Source organism: Aricia agestis, chromosome 13, assembly GCF_905147365.1.
Source record: "Aricia agestis chromosome 13, ilAriAges1.1, whole genome shotgun sequence".
Classification (NCBI taxonomy): domain Eukaryota; kingdom Metazoa; phylum Arthropoda; class Insecta; order Lepidoptera; family Lycaenidae; genus Aricia; species Aricia agestis.
Genome location: NC_056418.1, coordinates 1,311,772 through 1,328,909, shown reverse-complemented (window position 1 = coordinate 1,328,909; position 17,138 = coordinate 1,311,772). Strand labels below are relative to the sequence as shown.

At 39.6% G+C, this 17,138-nt stretch overlaps 1 protein-coding gene and 1 long non-coding RNA gene across 3 annotated transcripts in view; both read right to left on the bottom strand.

Moving 5' to 3' along the window:
* Positions 1-643: 643 nt before the first annotated feature.
* LOC121733121 lies at positions 644-1,693 on the bottom strand. The gene is made up of 2 exons (XR_006036503.1): positions 1,110-1,693; positions 644-827 (listed from the first exon to the last, which is right to left on the bottom strand). It is a non-coding gene; the product is annotated as an uncharacterized LOC121733121 (long non-coding RNA).
* Positions 1,694-2,218: 525 nt separating this feature from the next.
* Positions 2,219-17,138, bottom strand: part of LOC121733120 — a 53,327-nt gene continuing 38,407 nt past the window's right edge. For both annotated transcript variants that reach the window (XM_042123280.1, XM_042123281.1), the window contains exons 5-6: positions 4,224-4,334; positions 2,219-3,319 (exon numbers count right to left, since the gene is read on the bottom strand). In XM_042123280.1, coding sequence (XP_041979214.1) covers positions 2,414-3,319; positions 4,224-4,334 — 1,017 coding nt within the window. In that variant the 3' untranslated portion in view covers positions 2,219-2,413. The remainder of the gene's footprint in view (positions 3,320-4,223; positions 4,335-17,138) is intronic.

The following is a 17,138-nucleotide window of genomic DNA, read 5'->3' as shown; positions in this document are numbered from 1 at the left end:
GCTAGGTATTATAGTGGAATAGCCTAACAATCGTACTAAGTTTCGAAGGTAAGAAAGTTTGCTCGGTTAACGCATGAAAAGTTTGAGGTATAACCATAAAGTTAATATACCTAGCGCAGGGGTCACCAAATGACGGACCGCGGTCCGCATGCGGACCGCCGATCTATTGTGTACGGACCAAGCATGTTCGAAGATGAACTTCGTTAAAAATTAAATCCTGGAGATTCCTGGAGATCTCCAGGGTTATTGTCAATAGCTTGCACCAATTTCATACACAAGCATGATTGAACATGAATTCCATGAGATTAAATTGTCAACGTGCGGCACGTGCCGACTGCACGTCAAAAAAAGAGTGCTGCTGTCATGTATCACACGTCTCTTTTTACCACGCAGTGTTACTGATAGTGACATATCTCTTGCTCAGGCCTTTGTTTCTCTATTCCGCGAGGTATATAAACTTTATGGGTATAACTACAGTCTGTCAAGAAAGTGAAGAAATTAAAAAGTGGCAACATCGTAGAGTCATCCCATTCAAATCAATCTAATAAAAAAGAGATGACACTACGATGTTGATGATTTAATTTTTTTACTTTCTTGACAGACTGTAATAGAAATTACGTCTTTGATAAAATAAAAAAAAATATGTAAAAGTTATAAAATAATACCTTATAATCGTATATAGTTTTTCCATTTTATAATATCTTACAATCAACGTTACGCAGTAAGCTTATCAACATCATACTCGTAATATTTCTAGCTGAGCAAATGTAATACGTAGTAGTCATAAGTTATTGTAACAATTCACAAGTTTAAATAAACACCACTCTCTTTGTTTTATGAAATAATGGGGCAAAGGAGCAAACGGGTCACATGATGGAAAACAACTACCGTCGCCCATGGACACTCGCAGTATCAGAAAAGCTGCAGGTGCGTTGCCAGCCATTACAAGCCTTGAAGGAGGCCCTTCTTGAAGGTTTTCAGGTCGTATAGGTCCGGAAATACTGCTGGTGACAGTTCGTTCCAGAGTTTTACAGTGCGCGGCAGAAAGTTACGCGAGAAACGCACAGTGAAAGACTGCCACTCATCAAGGGGATTTATAGTCTCTAGACATTCTGAGGATTATAATAACGTTTTTTTATTTGAGTTGTTTTCAGTATTTGGTATTCCATACCAAGCAAAAAACCTTACAGAAAAATTGTTAATTTTTAAACAAATTATGTCATACATATATGAAACGTTTATCAGCGTTCAAAACATTTTGAATATTATCAACGTCCCTATCTACCCAACGTAGTTACTATCCACCCAAGAAAAGTGTAATATTTACGTCTGTCTGTGTGTCTATTAGTAGCAGCGTAGTTCCCAAACGAAAAAATCCAGTGATTTTTTAAACCAGACGTGAACTAGAGACGTCGTCTGAACGCGCCCATAGTCGCTGAATGCTTGTCGATGCGTGGGTGTCTAATACATATAATTATTATGAAGTTTTACAAACGATGTTTTTGATATTTTTAAGCTCATACATAACTAATACACGATTTCATCTAGAACAAGAAATGGCATATTTTAAACATTCTTATATTTATAGGTAACATGACCCATTTTCGACCGAAACTTAACGAGAGTCCGTAACAGCAACTTGTAACATGCAACATGCTACATGCAACATGCCACATGCAACATGCTACATACAACATGCTACATGCAACATGCTACATGCAACATGCTACATGCAACATGCTACATGCAACATGCTACATGCAACATGGACGAACATAAAACAGCTCACAGCTTACTCTAGACTAGGAAAAATTTACAAAACAAGTCGTTCTGGCAACAATTTGCTGAGCGATAAGTTTAAAGCGAGTCATCAGGGCATGTATTAAAATTGACCAATCACGCTTAAGCCGTGATTTTTACCAACATTTGAACCGATGATTCACTAAGAACTTAAATGAACTACAAAAACGACAAAATGTGTGATTTTAGTATACAAAAAAGTTGTTATAACTTCAAAGACTTTACGTGATAAAGTGTAGTGTGATTGTGTGTGTAAATAATAAATATTAGGATAAAATTGTTCGGCGTGCATCCGTTGTCTGATTGCCATAACACAAGTCTTTACTTAGCATGGGATTAGACGACGTGATGTACGCTACCTAGCTTTTATACTATTGTATATTATTGTATGCTTAATAAAGAATTTGAAAGAAAAAAAAAGATTTGTGTTCAAGAACTGCGATTTGTACTTTATATTATAACAACTAAGGCGCTAAGCCTAGAAAAGTTTAGGATCAGTTCATGAAAGGTAGAGTTTAATTTCTTCATTCCTCAGCGCAGCAAATTGCCAGAACCGCACAAACTCTATTATATAAAAACCGCGTAATCTATGTACAATAAAATTGAGGCAGAACTAACTAGTGTCCGGCGGGCGAGTGTCGTCCTCGGTAATGGTGATGACGGGGGGGTCGCATCCCCCCTCCCCCGGGGACAGCTCGTTCATCAGCTTCTCGAACTTGGGCCCCCCTTGGATAGATTCCTTCACCGACTCGTACACGTCCGTGGTGATCACTGGCATCGTCCTTTTGCCGTTGGGAATGTCCTCCATGATCGTCTCCATAGTTCGAGTATCGTCACTCGTACTCTCGCGTTTCTCGATTTTCTCCGCTACGGGAACAGCGACACCGTTCTCCATCTTCTTCTCCTTCCTATCGTGGAGGTGCTGCAGGCTTATCTCCCGTGCCTGCACGTCGGAGAGCAGAGGTCCGTCGCTGGACCCCTCGATGCAGTACCCCGGGCCGTGGAGAATGTCGTTCCCGATGATGGAGTCCTGCTTGAATATGGCGGCGGTGATGACGGGTCTGTCGGGATCCGTCGGGGTCTTCCCGATCAGAGGTTCCTGGGAGCTATCGTGGATCATACTGACGTCTTTGCCGGTATCGTATCCGGCGTATATGGGGTACCCGAACGGGCCCTGGTCGTAGCCCAGCTGGCTGCCGTAGGAGTAGCTGACGTTGTGCGATCCGATGGATGACATGCTGAGGTCTGAGATGGATAGCCCGGTGCTGGATAGCGCTAGAGCCTGTTTGCTCTCGAACCTGCTGCTGCTCCTCTCACTCTCCTCCTCCGTCAGCTTCCTCTCCAGCTCCTCTGGGATGCGGTGGATGAGAGCCTGGTTGGTGGAGATCTGGGGGTCGTGGACGGGGGAGAAGGTCTTGTTGGATCTATACGCGGCGGACTGCTGGACTTCTACGACGAATATGCCTTCGTTGTCCGGAGAATACTTCATCTTCGTTTCTCGGCCGTTTTTGGTTATGTCCTGAAATGAATGACACATAGTCATTAGTCAATAAAGTAATATTAAACCTTGTTTATATTTCCAATGCAAACTGGGTTTGAGATTTATATAATGATATGTTTATGATTGTAACCGTATTTCGTGACTTTTCTTAAAAAATGTTTTCAAAGAGCACTTTAAAATCATTTTTTTCCTTATGCGAATGTCTTATCAAGGAAAATTTTAAATAGCAATTGCATAAATCGCAATTTTTTCACAGTTGCGTAAAGGTGAGACCGCACAAAAAGGGGAGGGGAGGGTGCTAATTTTGTAGTCACTCGAACATCATGGAGACCTAGTAGGTTTTTTACATTAGGTAAAACTGATTTTAAAAAAAATAGAGCGTTTTTTTTATTTTTTAGCGGTGGGTTCAGAAACTGCAGCCATTTTAAAGTTTTGAAAAAGAAAATGTATCCAGAAAATTGCTTATTTAGGTTAATTATAAAAATATTTTGGACAAACAACAAGGACTAAATCATTTAGTTTAGTGCAAAATAAAATATCTGCGAAGTTTAGTTAGGAAAATATGAAGCTTTATTTTTTTATATTTTAAAATGTCCCTACAGGCTTACCTAACCTTTGATGCTAAACATTCCCTATCTTAATCTGACAGATCCGATGACATTTCAATATTTAAAAAAATGAACCCACCATGTGAGAAATCTGATTTCTATACCATGTTAACTAGACACATGTCGGAAGCCTATAACAAGCTTAATCTGACACGCTTGAGCTTATCCCGAAATCCCCTCTTCCCCTCCCCAACTATAAGGACTAAACAAGTTGAAGTATCGCGTTCCTCCGCTGCAGCGTAGTGTCGGCCAACTTTGCCGTGCGGTCTTGCCTAAAGTCATTATTGTATCAAAAGAAGTATCATTCTACCCACATTCCTCTCCTCCGTCTCGACGATGAGGTGGTTGTTCTTCAGCGTCATGGTGAACACTGACCCGTTGGCGGGCGGCGTGTCGCTATCAGGCGTGCCGTCGCCGGACTTCAGCTGGAAAGAGAGAGAAAATAGAACATAAAGAAAATAAATAAATGTTAGAGAGAGACAGGAAAAAGAGTGAGATCATGCGTCTGATTATAAAAACGCTGAACTTGAGTTGAAAAGGGATTTAGATAAGAGCAGATCGATTGCAACGAATGTACTTTGAAAATATATTTAATAAGAGATCATCAATAATTCTGTTTCTACTGCATCAACAATGTAAGCCACGACTTAAAAGCTCGACTCGATTCTAAACTGCCTATTTCATCAACAATCAATTTGTATGTTAGGAACTGTATCAATATAATAAATAGGAGCCGCACCAGGATTGAATCTTCAATAGCAAAGACTTTTGTATATCAGAGGCTATAGCAACGTATACCGACTATATTTTGTTTGACACAAAAGTCATAATAAAATACAGGGTGTAACAAAACTAAGTGATAATACTTTACGGTGTGTATATGTTCCTTGTTGAGAGTTCACTGTGAAAGTAGCAGCACTGAAAGACCAAAATTTTTTTTACTTTTGTGTGGGAAAACTCGTGACGCTGGAGCTGTTGCCCATACAAAAGTGAAAAAAATGGTCTTTCGGCGCTGCTACTTTCACATTGAACTCACTACAAGGAACACATACACACCCTAAAATATTATCACTTAGTTTTGTTATACCCTGTATACTACCTGTCGGCACTGCATCTGAAAAATTTTAACGCTTTCTTAATCATAATCATGTTTATTTGCTCAAAAACATGGTTACATGGGTTGTAAGAGCTGGCGCGCACCACGACTTTTTGTCGCGCGACTATTTTACCGACCTATAAAAATTCAAATAAAACGCTACTTTATGACATAAGCTATAGGTTTCATTTTCTACCGACATTGGTCTAGCAACCCATGCCGCCGCTGCTTTTCAGTGGCGTAGAGCAAAATAAAACCTATAGCGTATGTCATAAAGTGACATTTTATTTGATTTTTTGTAGGTCGGTAAAATAATCGCACGGCAAAAAGTCGTAGTGCGCGCCAGCTCTTAAAGTTATTGTTACAGTGCGGCATGTTTTGCTATGACAATAGCGTGCTTAATTAAAAAGAAACATTATAGTTTTGATTTCGTCACTGTTTAGAGTCTCTACATTTCTTTTTTCATACGTTTCTTTTACGTTTCCACTCAAACTGAAAGCACTGCCAATTCGTTATGCATTCAGCTTTGTTATGGAGATCCTCGTGGCGCAATTTAACCTATTTCAAAGAGAAAACAGTTCGGTTGTGAACATATTGTCTGTGACCCCTTTCATGATTCACATGTGCTTGTCGAGCACATAATGACATGTGCACACACACACACGTGCATAACACAAGCATTCCGTTGGAGAAGGCGACATCATTCTAATTCTTGGCTAGGGTTGACACATGGAACTTATTTTAATGATCGAATTATTTCACATAATATTTTATATAAGTATATATACTTTACATAAGTCCCTCATAGGAATAATAATATAGGAAAGCCACTGGCTATAATTGTGATCGGATATGAATTGGTACCATCTCACTAAATGGTACCTATTTGCATCCTTACAGCATCACAGTATAAATTGTCTCTAAAAACTATAGTTTCACATGAGTAAAATTACTCTTAAAGATACTTTTTTTTATTAAATAAGGGGACAAACGAGCGAACGGGTCACCTGATGGAAAGCAACTACCGTCGCCTATGGACACTCGCAACATCAGAAGAGCTGATGCAGGTGCGTTGCCAGCCTTTTAAGAGGGAATACGCTCTCTTCTTGAAGGTTTGCAGGACGTGTAGGTCCGGAAATACTGCTGGTGACAGTTCGTTCTAGAGTTTTACAGTACATGGCAGAAAATTACGCGAGAAACGCACTGTGGAAGACTGCCACTCATCAAGGTGATGAGGATAGTATATTTTTCGCGTGGAACGATGGCGATAGTTGCAGGTGGTATGATTCCGAACAATTCCTCAGAGCACTCCCCGTGATACAACCGATAGAGGATGCAGAGTGAAGCTACATTAGTATATCTAGAAAGGAATTCATAATATAGATAAGGCCAGTATGTTTTAGTAAACATACTGGCCTTATCTATATTATGAATTCCTTTCTAGATATACTTACGACCCTTAATTCGACCCTAAATATATATATTTAGGGTCTATACGTTTACTTTAAAAAATTCTAGCTCGTAAATTATTCCATATTTTAATGAGATTTCTGTATTATACTATTAAAAAACTCTTCTAGTTCTTATAAAAAAAAACTATTTTATATGTTTCAAAGAAAAATAATATAAAAATCGAAAATTTTAAACCAAAGTCGATCGTTTGCAGGATACGTTTATAAATAATGTTATTAAAGATATTTATAATGGTCTAAGTTATAAATTAAAAAGCCAAACTGTAATGATTGAAAACAATAAAAAACCTAAAATCTATGAAGTTCCAGCCCTGATGCAATGACTAAGGTTGCGGGGACAAGCTGTTTGCTCGCTTCGGAGCCGCTAATGATTCGAATTGACGAATCGTTCACCTCACATCGAATATGGCACAACCAGCCACGAACAAAGATGCTGGCTCCGTTGTTAGGGGTTCCATAGTTGAGAGTGATATCGAAGATCAGAGAGAACCCCAAACAACCAGCCACGAACAAAAATGATGGTTTGCCTCACTTTATAAGGTCAATGTTTATTTTAAGGGGCAATGTATACATTTATATTATGATAAAATTCGTAGTTGGGAGGGTTCCCGTACTTGATAGTGAAATCGAAGATCAGAGGAACCCCAAAGCCACTTCGTATTCGAGCCCACCGGAGACAAACCATGCCGAAGTCTTACTGCCGGATACGAATATTAATTGCTTAACTGTAATTAAATGAAGATGTTGACAGTAAATGTATTTTTTTTTTATGAAATAAGGAGGCAAACGAGCAATCGGGTCACCTGATGGAAAGCAACTTCCGTCGCCCATGGACACTCGTAGCATCAGAAGAGCTGCAGGTGCGTTTCCGGCCTTTTAAGAGGGAATAGGGTAATAGGGGAGGGTAGGGAAGGGAATAGGGAAGGGCAGGTAAGTAATAAGAGAGGATAGGGAAGGGAAAAGGGTAGGGGATTGGGCCTCCGGTAAACTCACTCACTCGGCGAAACACAGCGCAAGCGCTGTTTCACGCTGGATTTCTGTGAGCCCGTGGTATTTCTCCGGTCAACCTGGCCCATTCGTGCCGAAGCATGGCTCTCCTACGTGCAAATGGGAAAACGTGTATGGGGATATGTCAAAATCTTTATTTAATAACAGTTAAATAGTTAATATTCGTCTCGGAGTGCGGCGGAGTAGCAATTTTGATGATGAGATGTTAGTTTACAATATAAATCTATTCTCGGTTCAGATTTAATTTTATTAAAACGTTAATAAAAGTTATCACACTATAGTGCAACCAATTAATGTTACAATATATTTTGCTACATAAAATATAAACATCCAAACGATCCTGAACTAATAGCCTCTTGAAATAATTTATCACATGGGCTACAATTTAACTCTACGCGAGCGCTACGAAGATCCAAGGTGTAGGTATCTGACTGCAGGATGCAAACATGAAAGTTGCCCACGCTACTTTTAATTGAACTATCAGAAGTATATTTGAATGAAAATAATAATTTAAACGCTTTTTTGAAAGTATTTAAGAGTAATATAACAATCATCTTTCAATAAATCGCAACCAATCTTCCTGTAATCATCAGGTATAAATAACACGAATTCCAAAAATAATTCTCAACAATCGCGCGAAACACAAACAACTTTAAGGTAGAATCAATCAATTAGATTAATTCGTCAACAAAAAAAATGATGCCACAAAAAACTAAATAAACAGACGATAAAATATTAGTTATCGACAAAGTCACCCTCCACTAGGCAGCGGAGGTCGATGACCGGTCGTCGCCCGCGCCGTTTTCGGCGGTGCTCTTTTTTTTCTCCCTCCCATGCCCCTTGCAACGAGTTGCAGTTTTTAGATACACCTACTCAGTAATACTATCTAACGGCTGGACAGGGAAAGATGTGGAGCGGCCACTTAACTTTTTGTGTTCTTGCTGTCGAATCTGAAATTTTGTTGATCGTAGACTTGCCATGCCCGCCCGCCCAAGCCTTTACTCGCAATTATTGTTTTTAAATTGCTTCTCCACGTTATGTTAGTAATTAATGTAACCCGAATATTATAAGAGAGATGCGAATATCTGTACAAGGAAAGATATATGTGGTGTGTAGATCTCATGATTTAAAATATTAATAGTAAACACAAAACATTATGTGCGTAACAGTGATCATTTATTGGTACTACGAGTGAATAGCTAGTGACTTAAATATATTCTATTTTCAGTCACAGTTGAAAAGTAAATCTAAAGGTTTACTTTCTTAGTTCTGCTTATAGGCAGGACAACATACAATACAGAGTGTATAAAAAAGTGATAATACACACTTTAATGTATGTAAGTGTCCCCTATATATACAGAGTTCACTATGAAAGTTTATATATTTCTGTTCACACATACCCACCACTGTATCTCCTGTGTCGCCAGGATCGCTAGCGGTATCCAATCACGAAAACCATTTGATATGATCTCAGGGAGCCCGAGGGACACGCTAAAGCTGTCTTGGGACCCGCATCGAATTTAATCAGAAGAAGATAGGAGGAGTAGGAAGTATACAGTTTTCCCTCCCCATACAAAGCGGGAGACAGCACAAGTTGCAATGACCGAAAGTCAAAGAACTAAAGAGGAAGCACCACGGGCATAATTAATGTTAATTATGACTACTAAGCTAGATCTAAGTTAATGTTAGAATTTGTTGTGTTACACTGTTTCCAGTAATAATAATGACAAAACCGCAAGTTCCTTGCGCTGTCCACGAGATCATCGTAATATGGGACTCCAGATTTGCAAAGTGTATTGTTAAGCACATTTGATCTTTCGTTTTGCCAGACGTTACACTCCCAGAGAACATGATGGGCGGTTTGTTCGAACATGTTGCCTTCGATCGAGCACTCGCACATGGGTGATTCTACAAATTTAAATCCATAAAGTTTGGCTTTAAAATTACCATGACCGGTCATAAATTAAGATACGCAATAATCAATATCCATCCAGTATTATATTTTGACAAATTATGATTATTTACGTTGGAACTTGGGGCATATAATATCATAATAAGAAAACAAGCTTATTTCGTAGCAGCAAAGAGACTCCACACCATCCCATTGCGCCGGCGCATTCGCTCCGCAGTCGTTGCACTATACGAGCCAGTTTGACTAGATTTTTGGCAGCGGCGGACCTACCCACCCCTCCTCCCCCTTGCCCCCTCCCCGCGACACCGCGCCGAATTCCTGTATGAGGTTTTGATGACTTAGGGGTTTTTTTGTTGGCTTTGCGCGGCTTCTATATAATGAGTTGCGCGATTTTGAAATATGGCGTCAAACCGCATTTCCTGCCAGCCGCTCATTTATTTTGGCTACGTAATACAATGTTGAAGCAATTTAATATTTTTCGGTCGACAGATAATTTAAAGAACTTCTTAAAAAGATTACTCTCTTCTAAGTAAGATGACTGTATTCTAAATCGTTTTCACCATGTTAAGACCTTTTCGATCGAGAGAAGAAATTTAAAAATTTGTGAAATATAATCGTGCTTCGATTTAATAGTTTTCGACAAATTATAAGTTATCTATCTATTCTATTTCTATTTAAAAACTAATAATTACTAAACCATTTGTATCACAATTGTACTATCAGAGAAGTTGATTCCTATGCAAATCTGGGACCTAAGTAGTTTGGTCGCGTTACGTTAAACCCAGCTGACTGATCACAATTAACATTGAATTGACATATTCGACCAAAATATAACGTTGGTCTGTCAATTGCATAGGAATCAACTTCCTCGATGGTACAAACAAAAATATATTATGCCCCAGTGCTGTAACAAAAGCAACTTGGACATTATCAGATTCGACTCGAGGACTCGAGAGTGGGCATTACAAAACGTGACCGTCGCAACTTAAAGTTTACGGATCCAATAACTATTAATTAATTTTATCTGGAAGTTTCGATAGGAGCGGTCGCCGCTGTAATTTCATTAAACAAACTTCTGTTACATTCCGTTGTGCAATTATAGTTTTTAATTAGCACTATGTAATATAAAGTAAATGAAGCAAATAATTAAACATAATATACAACATCAACAATTTATACATGGGTGAGCCATGCTTCGGCACGAATGGGTCGGCTCGACCGGAGAAATACCACGTTCTCACAGAAAACCGGCGTGAAACAGCCCCTACCATATCCCTTCCCTACCCTCCCCTATTCCCCTCCCTTCCCATCCCTACCCTCCCCTATTACCCTATTCCCTCTTAAAAGGCCGGTAACGCACCTGCAGCTCTTCTGATGCTGCGAGCAACCAAACATTAATGTTACTTAACGATTAGATTGAAAATATCTGAAAACAGCGAAGCCATAACAATGGGTAATACAAGAGAGATCAAAATATGTATCTTAGCCCAAACGACGAAGATGGAACAATAATAATTATTATACAATAAAAATCTGTATTCATTATTTTGGTTTCGTTTAAGGTAAAATTGTACTATACTAACAAGAAAGAGAAGATTGTATGATAAAAATCTTCATAGGAGAAAAATGTTAACAGGGTAGATGGTAAAAAAAAATACAAGAAAATATCCTGTATAGTGTATACTACACCATTTAAGCATTTGAACAATGTCTTCCAAGTAATTGTAAATGGCAAGCATAAGGAAAGTGTTGTATTCTGACAGATAGAATCTATACAATAAAATAATCCATACAAAAATGCCGCTTCTTTAGTAAAAGTGTTTAATTTTATATATTTTCGAGCGAAATGTTTCTATATCCACATAATATAGATTCCTCTGTAATCACACCGTTACAAATACCAAACTAACAATTCAAATAATGCAATTACCGAATACTTGCGAAATAAATGGACAATCATTTGCAGAGATTACGAAGATAATTAGTGGCGCAACTGAATTGCCGCTTGTGGGCCTTATTTGTATAGTCATAAGGTCGTTGAGGCACACCTTGGTGTACGCCATGATAGATGGATGGCAATTTGGCGGGAACGCACTGCCCTCGATAAAGGGAAAGCGAGCTAAGGACGAACATTTTGTTACATCTTGCACAAGTGTATTGAAAGTCTAAATCAGGGGTCACCAAATGGCGGACCGCGGTCCGCATCCGGACCGCCGACCTATTGTGTGCGGATCAAGCATGTTCGAAGATGATCTTCGTTCATCTTAGGACTTTAATATCTCCAGGATTTAATGTCAACATCTATAGCTTGCACCAATATTTCACTCCAATTTGAGAGAGATAATTAGCTACAAAAATTGATGTCTAAAAAAATACCTTTGTAATTTCCGTTATTACCTTTGTTTTTTTTTTTATAAAATGTGTGGACCGCGAAGGTCATGTCGTAAAACGGACCCCGAACGAAAGTAATTGGTGACCCCTGCTCAAAATTATTATACTTTACTACAACACACAACTCCGTTGCGTCAAATTTAGTTTATCGCGCGGGAACCGTACATTTTTACTAGATACGAAGTATCCTATGGCTTTTCCCGGGACTCGAATATCTCCATAGCAAATTTCATCATAATCGGTGAAGCGGTTAAGGCGTGAAGAGGTAACAGAGAAACAGACACGTTCGCATCCGTACTTCCGTACTATCCGTACTAATATTATAAATGCGAAAGTCTGTCTGTCTGTCTGTCTGTCTGTCTGTCTGTCTGTCTGTCTGTCTGTCTGTCTGTCTGTCTGTCTGTCTGTCTGTCTGTCTGTCTGTCTGTCTGTCTGTCTGTCTGTCTGTCTGTCTGTCTGTCTGTCTGTCTGTCTGTCTGTCTGTCTGTCTGTCTGTCTGTCTGTCTGTCTGTCTGTCTGTCTGTCTGTCTGTCTGTCTGTCTGTCTGTCTGTCTGTCTGTCTGTCTGTCTGTCTGTCTGTCTGTCTGTCTGTCTGTCTGTCTGTCTGTCTGTCTGTCTGTCTGTCTGTCTGTCTGTCTGTCTGTCTGTCTGTCTGTCTGTCTGTCTGTCTGTCTGTCTGTCTGTCTGTCTGTCTGTCTGTCTGTCTGTCTGTCTGTCTGTCTGTCTGTCTGTCTGTCTGTCTGTCTGTCTGTCTGTCTGTCTGTCTGTCTGTCTGTCTGTCTGTCTGTCTGTCTGTCTGTCTGTCTGTCTGTCTGTCTGTCTGTCTGTCTGTCTGTCTGTCTGTCTGTCTGTCTGTCTGTCTGTCTGTCTGTCTGTCTGTCTGTCTGTCTGTCTGTCTGTCTGTCTGTCTGTCTGTCTGTCTGTCTGTCTGTCTGTCTGTCTGCCTGTCTGTCTGTCTGTCTGTCTGTCTGTCTGTCTGTCTGTCTGTCTGTCTGTCTGTCTGTCTGTCTGTCTGTCTGTCTGTCTGTCTGTCTGTCTGTCTGTCTGTCTGTCTGTCTGTCTGTCTGTCTGTCTGTCTGTCTGTCTGTCTGTCTGTCTGTCTGTCTGTCTGTCTGTCTGTCTGTCTGTCTGTCTGTCTGTCTGTCTGTCTGTCTGTCTGTCTGTCTGTCTGTCTGTCTGTCTGTCTGTCTGTCTGTCTGTCTGTCTGTCTGTCTGTCTGTCTGTCTGTCTGTCTGTCTGTCTGTCTGTCTGTCTGTCTGTCTGTCTGTCTGTCTGTCTGTCTGTCTGTCTGTCTGTCTGTCTGTCTGTCTGTCTGTCTGTCTGTCTGTCTGTCTGTCTGTCTGTCTGTCTGTCTGTCTGTCTGTCTGTCTGTCTGTCTGTCTGTCTGTCTGTCTGTCTGTCTGTCTGTCTGTCTGTCTGTCTGTCTGTCTGTCTGTCTGTCTGTCTGTCTGTCTGTCTGTCTGTCTGTCTGTCTGTCTGTCTGTCTGTCTGTCTGTCTGTCTGTCTGTCTGTCTGTCTGTCTGTCTGTCTGTCTGTCTGTCTGTCTGTCTGTCTGTCTGTCTGTCTGTCTGTCTGTCTGTCTGTCTGTCTGTCTGTCTGTCTGTCTGTCTGTCTGTCTGTCTGTCTGTCTGTCTGTCTGTCTGTCTGTCTGTCTGTCTGTCTGTCTGTCTGTCTGTCTGTCTGTCTGTCTGTCTGTCTGTCTGTCTGTCTGTCTGTCTGTCTGTCTGTCTGTCTGTCTGTCTGTCTGTCTGTCTGTCTGTCTGTCTGTCTGTCTGTCTGTCTGTCTGTCTGTCTGTCTGTCTGTCTGTCTGTCTGTCTGTTACCTCTTCACGCTAAAACCGCTGAACCGTTTTTGCTGAAATTTGGCATGGAGATACTTTGAGTTCCGGGAAAGGACATAGGACACTTTTTATCCCGGAAAATGTACGGTTCCCGCGCGATAAACGAATTTTGGCGCAACAGAGTTGCGGGCATCATCTAGTTTATAATATTAGCATGGATTCTGATCGGTCCAAAATGTATCGAGCCTGTCTGGCAAATAAATAGAATAGCTTATCCAAAAGTTTTGTAGCTCACTAAGCACATTATACTACGCTAGGACTCGAATGTAAATTAAATGCGACTAAAATATTTTACTCTACAAATTATAATTCAAAATTAATTTAAAGTTACTTATTTTACGAACTTTTTTGTTTACTTGAATTTCAATGAAAGAGTTTTGTCGGTTTACTATTTATTTTTAGGCTTTCCATGTATGTCCTTCGTAGACATTACAAAAGATACGACTATTAACATCTTAAAAGAGGCTGGGGTTTCCCACTACTTGTAGAATGAGGAAAACTGAATGATTAGTGTTAGTCAATTTGATTGACTAACTCGTGTAGGTGCTGTATATTATATTTTTCATGTCATTCGGAAAAATTCCACCACAATACAACCAATAAGTCTCTAATTTTTTAGCATAAAATTATATGATCAAAGATTAGTGATTACTGTACTATTGATAAACTACAACCTGTAGATTTTTTTTTATTCTTACTGCCATTTGGGGTATATACTTAGAAAATTAAACCCTTTATTGAGAGACTATAATAAATAACCAACTTACGAAGTACATAGGTACTTTTCAAACTAAACGTAATATTATAATTACGTAGTTTTTTTCTTAGTGCTAAATTAAAAAAAAAACATATTTTTTGTATTGATATATAATAAATACATAAAAAGAGCAATTACAAAAGAGCAAAACTTATAACAAACACAATATTAACATTCTAAACAATAATAGTCGTTTTGCTACGGAGAAACTACAAAAACCATAGTAACACTGTACGTTTTTAAAGTGTATGTTTAAAATAAGCACAGTTGTGGTAATTGTAGTCGGGGTGACGACCACTCAACCTATTTCCCGGGTCACGGCAAACAACGCCACCTGGCTTAACAGGCCCAGTGGAAAACGAAATAGAAATACTGACAAAAAAGTAACAAAATGATAGATTTCCTTTGTTAGCTGCTGAAAAAACTGTCTTTGGTGTGATGGACGGTAAGGGGCGCAAGTTTGGCAATGGAAAATAATTTTACTCTTACATAATAGAGTTGAAACATTCGCGTTTTGTGACAAAAAGATTCTGAGCCACGATATTCGCGTTTTTAACTTTAGATTTTGAATCATATTGGATATGATATTATTGTCGAGTCAAAAAATAAATAGCTTTTAAATTTGGGTCCTAATAACAATATAATAACAACACATGGGTTTTCCAACCGTCAGAATATAACACTATAAATATTTACACCAGTTGATAAAGCATTATGGAAAATTTAGTGAAAATCCATGCTTAGCTACTAATATTATGAATGCGAAAGCCTGTCTGTCTGTTACGTCTTCACGCGTAAACCACTGAACCTATTATACTCAAATTTGGTATGGATATATTTTGAGTCCCGGAAAAGAACATTGGGTACTTTTATCCCGGAAAATGTACGGTTCCCGCGAATTAAACGAAATTTGGCGCAACGGAGTTGCAGGTGCATGCTGCATCTAGTACAATATAAAAAGCTGAAGAGATTATTTGTTTGAACTCGCTAATTCTCAGAACGACACAAACTACAGAGTCTTCTGGTATCTCTAATAAATAAAATTCTTCTCTAATAAATAAAATTCTTGTGTCACAATGTTAGGTAGTCCATACCAAATTTCAGCAACGGTTCAGCGGTTTGGGCGTAAAGAGATAACAGACAGACAGACTTTCACATTTATAATATTAGTATGGTTTGCCAAATCATAGTGATCTCCCAATAGCTGTATAATTCATCAGCGCTCTCGCCGGTTCCGCGAACTGGGCGCGGCGCTTTCTCCCCCAAGTGCTGAGCGGCGCATGACCCCAGGCCAATAAAGGTTATCTAGATATTATATTGAGGTTACCCTTTGGTGTGGTCGTCAAAAGGCATTGAAGCAGACCGGCCGGCAACGCACCTGCAGCTCTTCTAATGTTGCGACTTACGAGTGACCACGGGTGACGGTAGTTGCTCTCCATCAAGTAACCCGTTTGCTCGTTTTCCCCCTTATTTTATATAAAAAAGACAGCTAGAAAAGGTTCCCTTTTCAACCCCTTACCAGCGTCTGTGCAGCGTTTAGGGTCAATTTAAACCACAACGCGACGATTTTACAGATTTCAATTGCGTGTGACGTCTTACAAGTCTGTCCATTGAATAAAAATGCAGAAATGCATCTACGCGTCGCGTTGTGGTCTGAAGTGACCCTGATCTATGAGTCGAACATGTGTTCAGATCTTCTCCCAACAAGTCTCGCGAGGCTTGTTGCTGAAATTCTCAGAAACGGCTGGGCAGATTTTGTTGAAATATGCTGCTATCGTGCCATAGGACTGAGAATCTATCAAACGCTGTTTTCATACAAAAACGTCATTGACAGTTCTCCTTTACCAGCAGCGCCCATTGACATATTCATTTAAAGCCTTGGTGCACTATATAATGTTTTAAATTGTAATTTTCCATCTTTTTAGTAAAAGATGGCCCCGTGCGAGTTTCTTACGCCGGTCCTTCTCGCCGGGTTAGTTCCCGAACCGGTGGTAGGCACCTTAGTATCGACGTTCGGAAATGTTTTTGTAAAAAAATTACTCTGAATAAAAATATTTTGATTTGATTTGATTATATATAATACCCGAAACACCGTTGTAGCATAAGAACAGCGTGCAATCCTATATCTCTGTGTCGAAGTCTGTCCAAAAGTCCTAAAATTTTCATGAAATGAGAATTCCTCGCTTCTTCGAGGCTCACAAACACATTCCCGCGACTAATATGGCGAAACAACAATGTCGAATCATCTAGTATTAATAACGAATCTATCACGGACTTTCTCTGCATGGCTGATTTACAAACAACTTTTTAAATCAAGAAACGCGTCGCTTATCTGTATGAAGTACTTGCGTATAAAACTTTTTTCCATTGCATCCGGGCTACAACGTTGATAGCTTTCCAAACCAGATCTACCGTTAGCCGGTAACAAAGATGCTGAACCAAAATACATATCGGTCGATAAAAAACTCGCCCACCCTTATATCCGTGCACTAAAGGCGATAATCACTCGATTTTGATTTTTAAATCGTTTCTGCGGTTAGCATTGAGGCACGAACAATAAGCAAATGACTTTACCGAGAATTATGATTGGAATTTGTTTTCAAAAAGAAAATGGCGTCCTAAATCGGAATTGTGTCTGCTAATGCTCGGATTTACATATGAACACGGTCAGAGATCCGCATCACACGGTGTAAGCCCAGGGTCTGAAGAGATACTTGTTCCGCTACTGTATGCATGCAAATTAGTACAACAA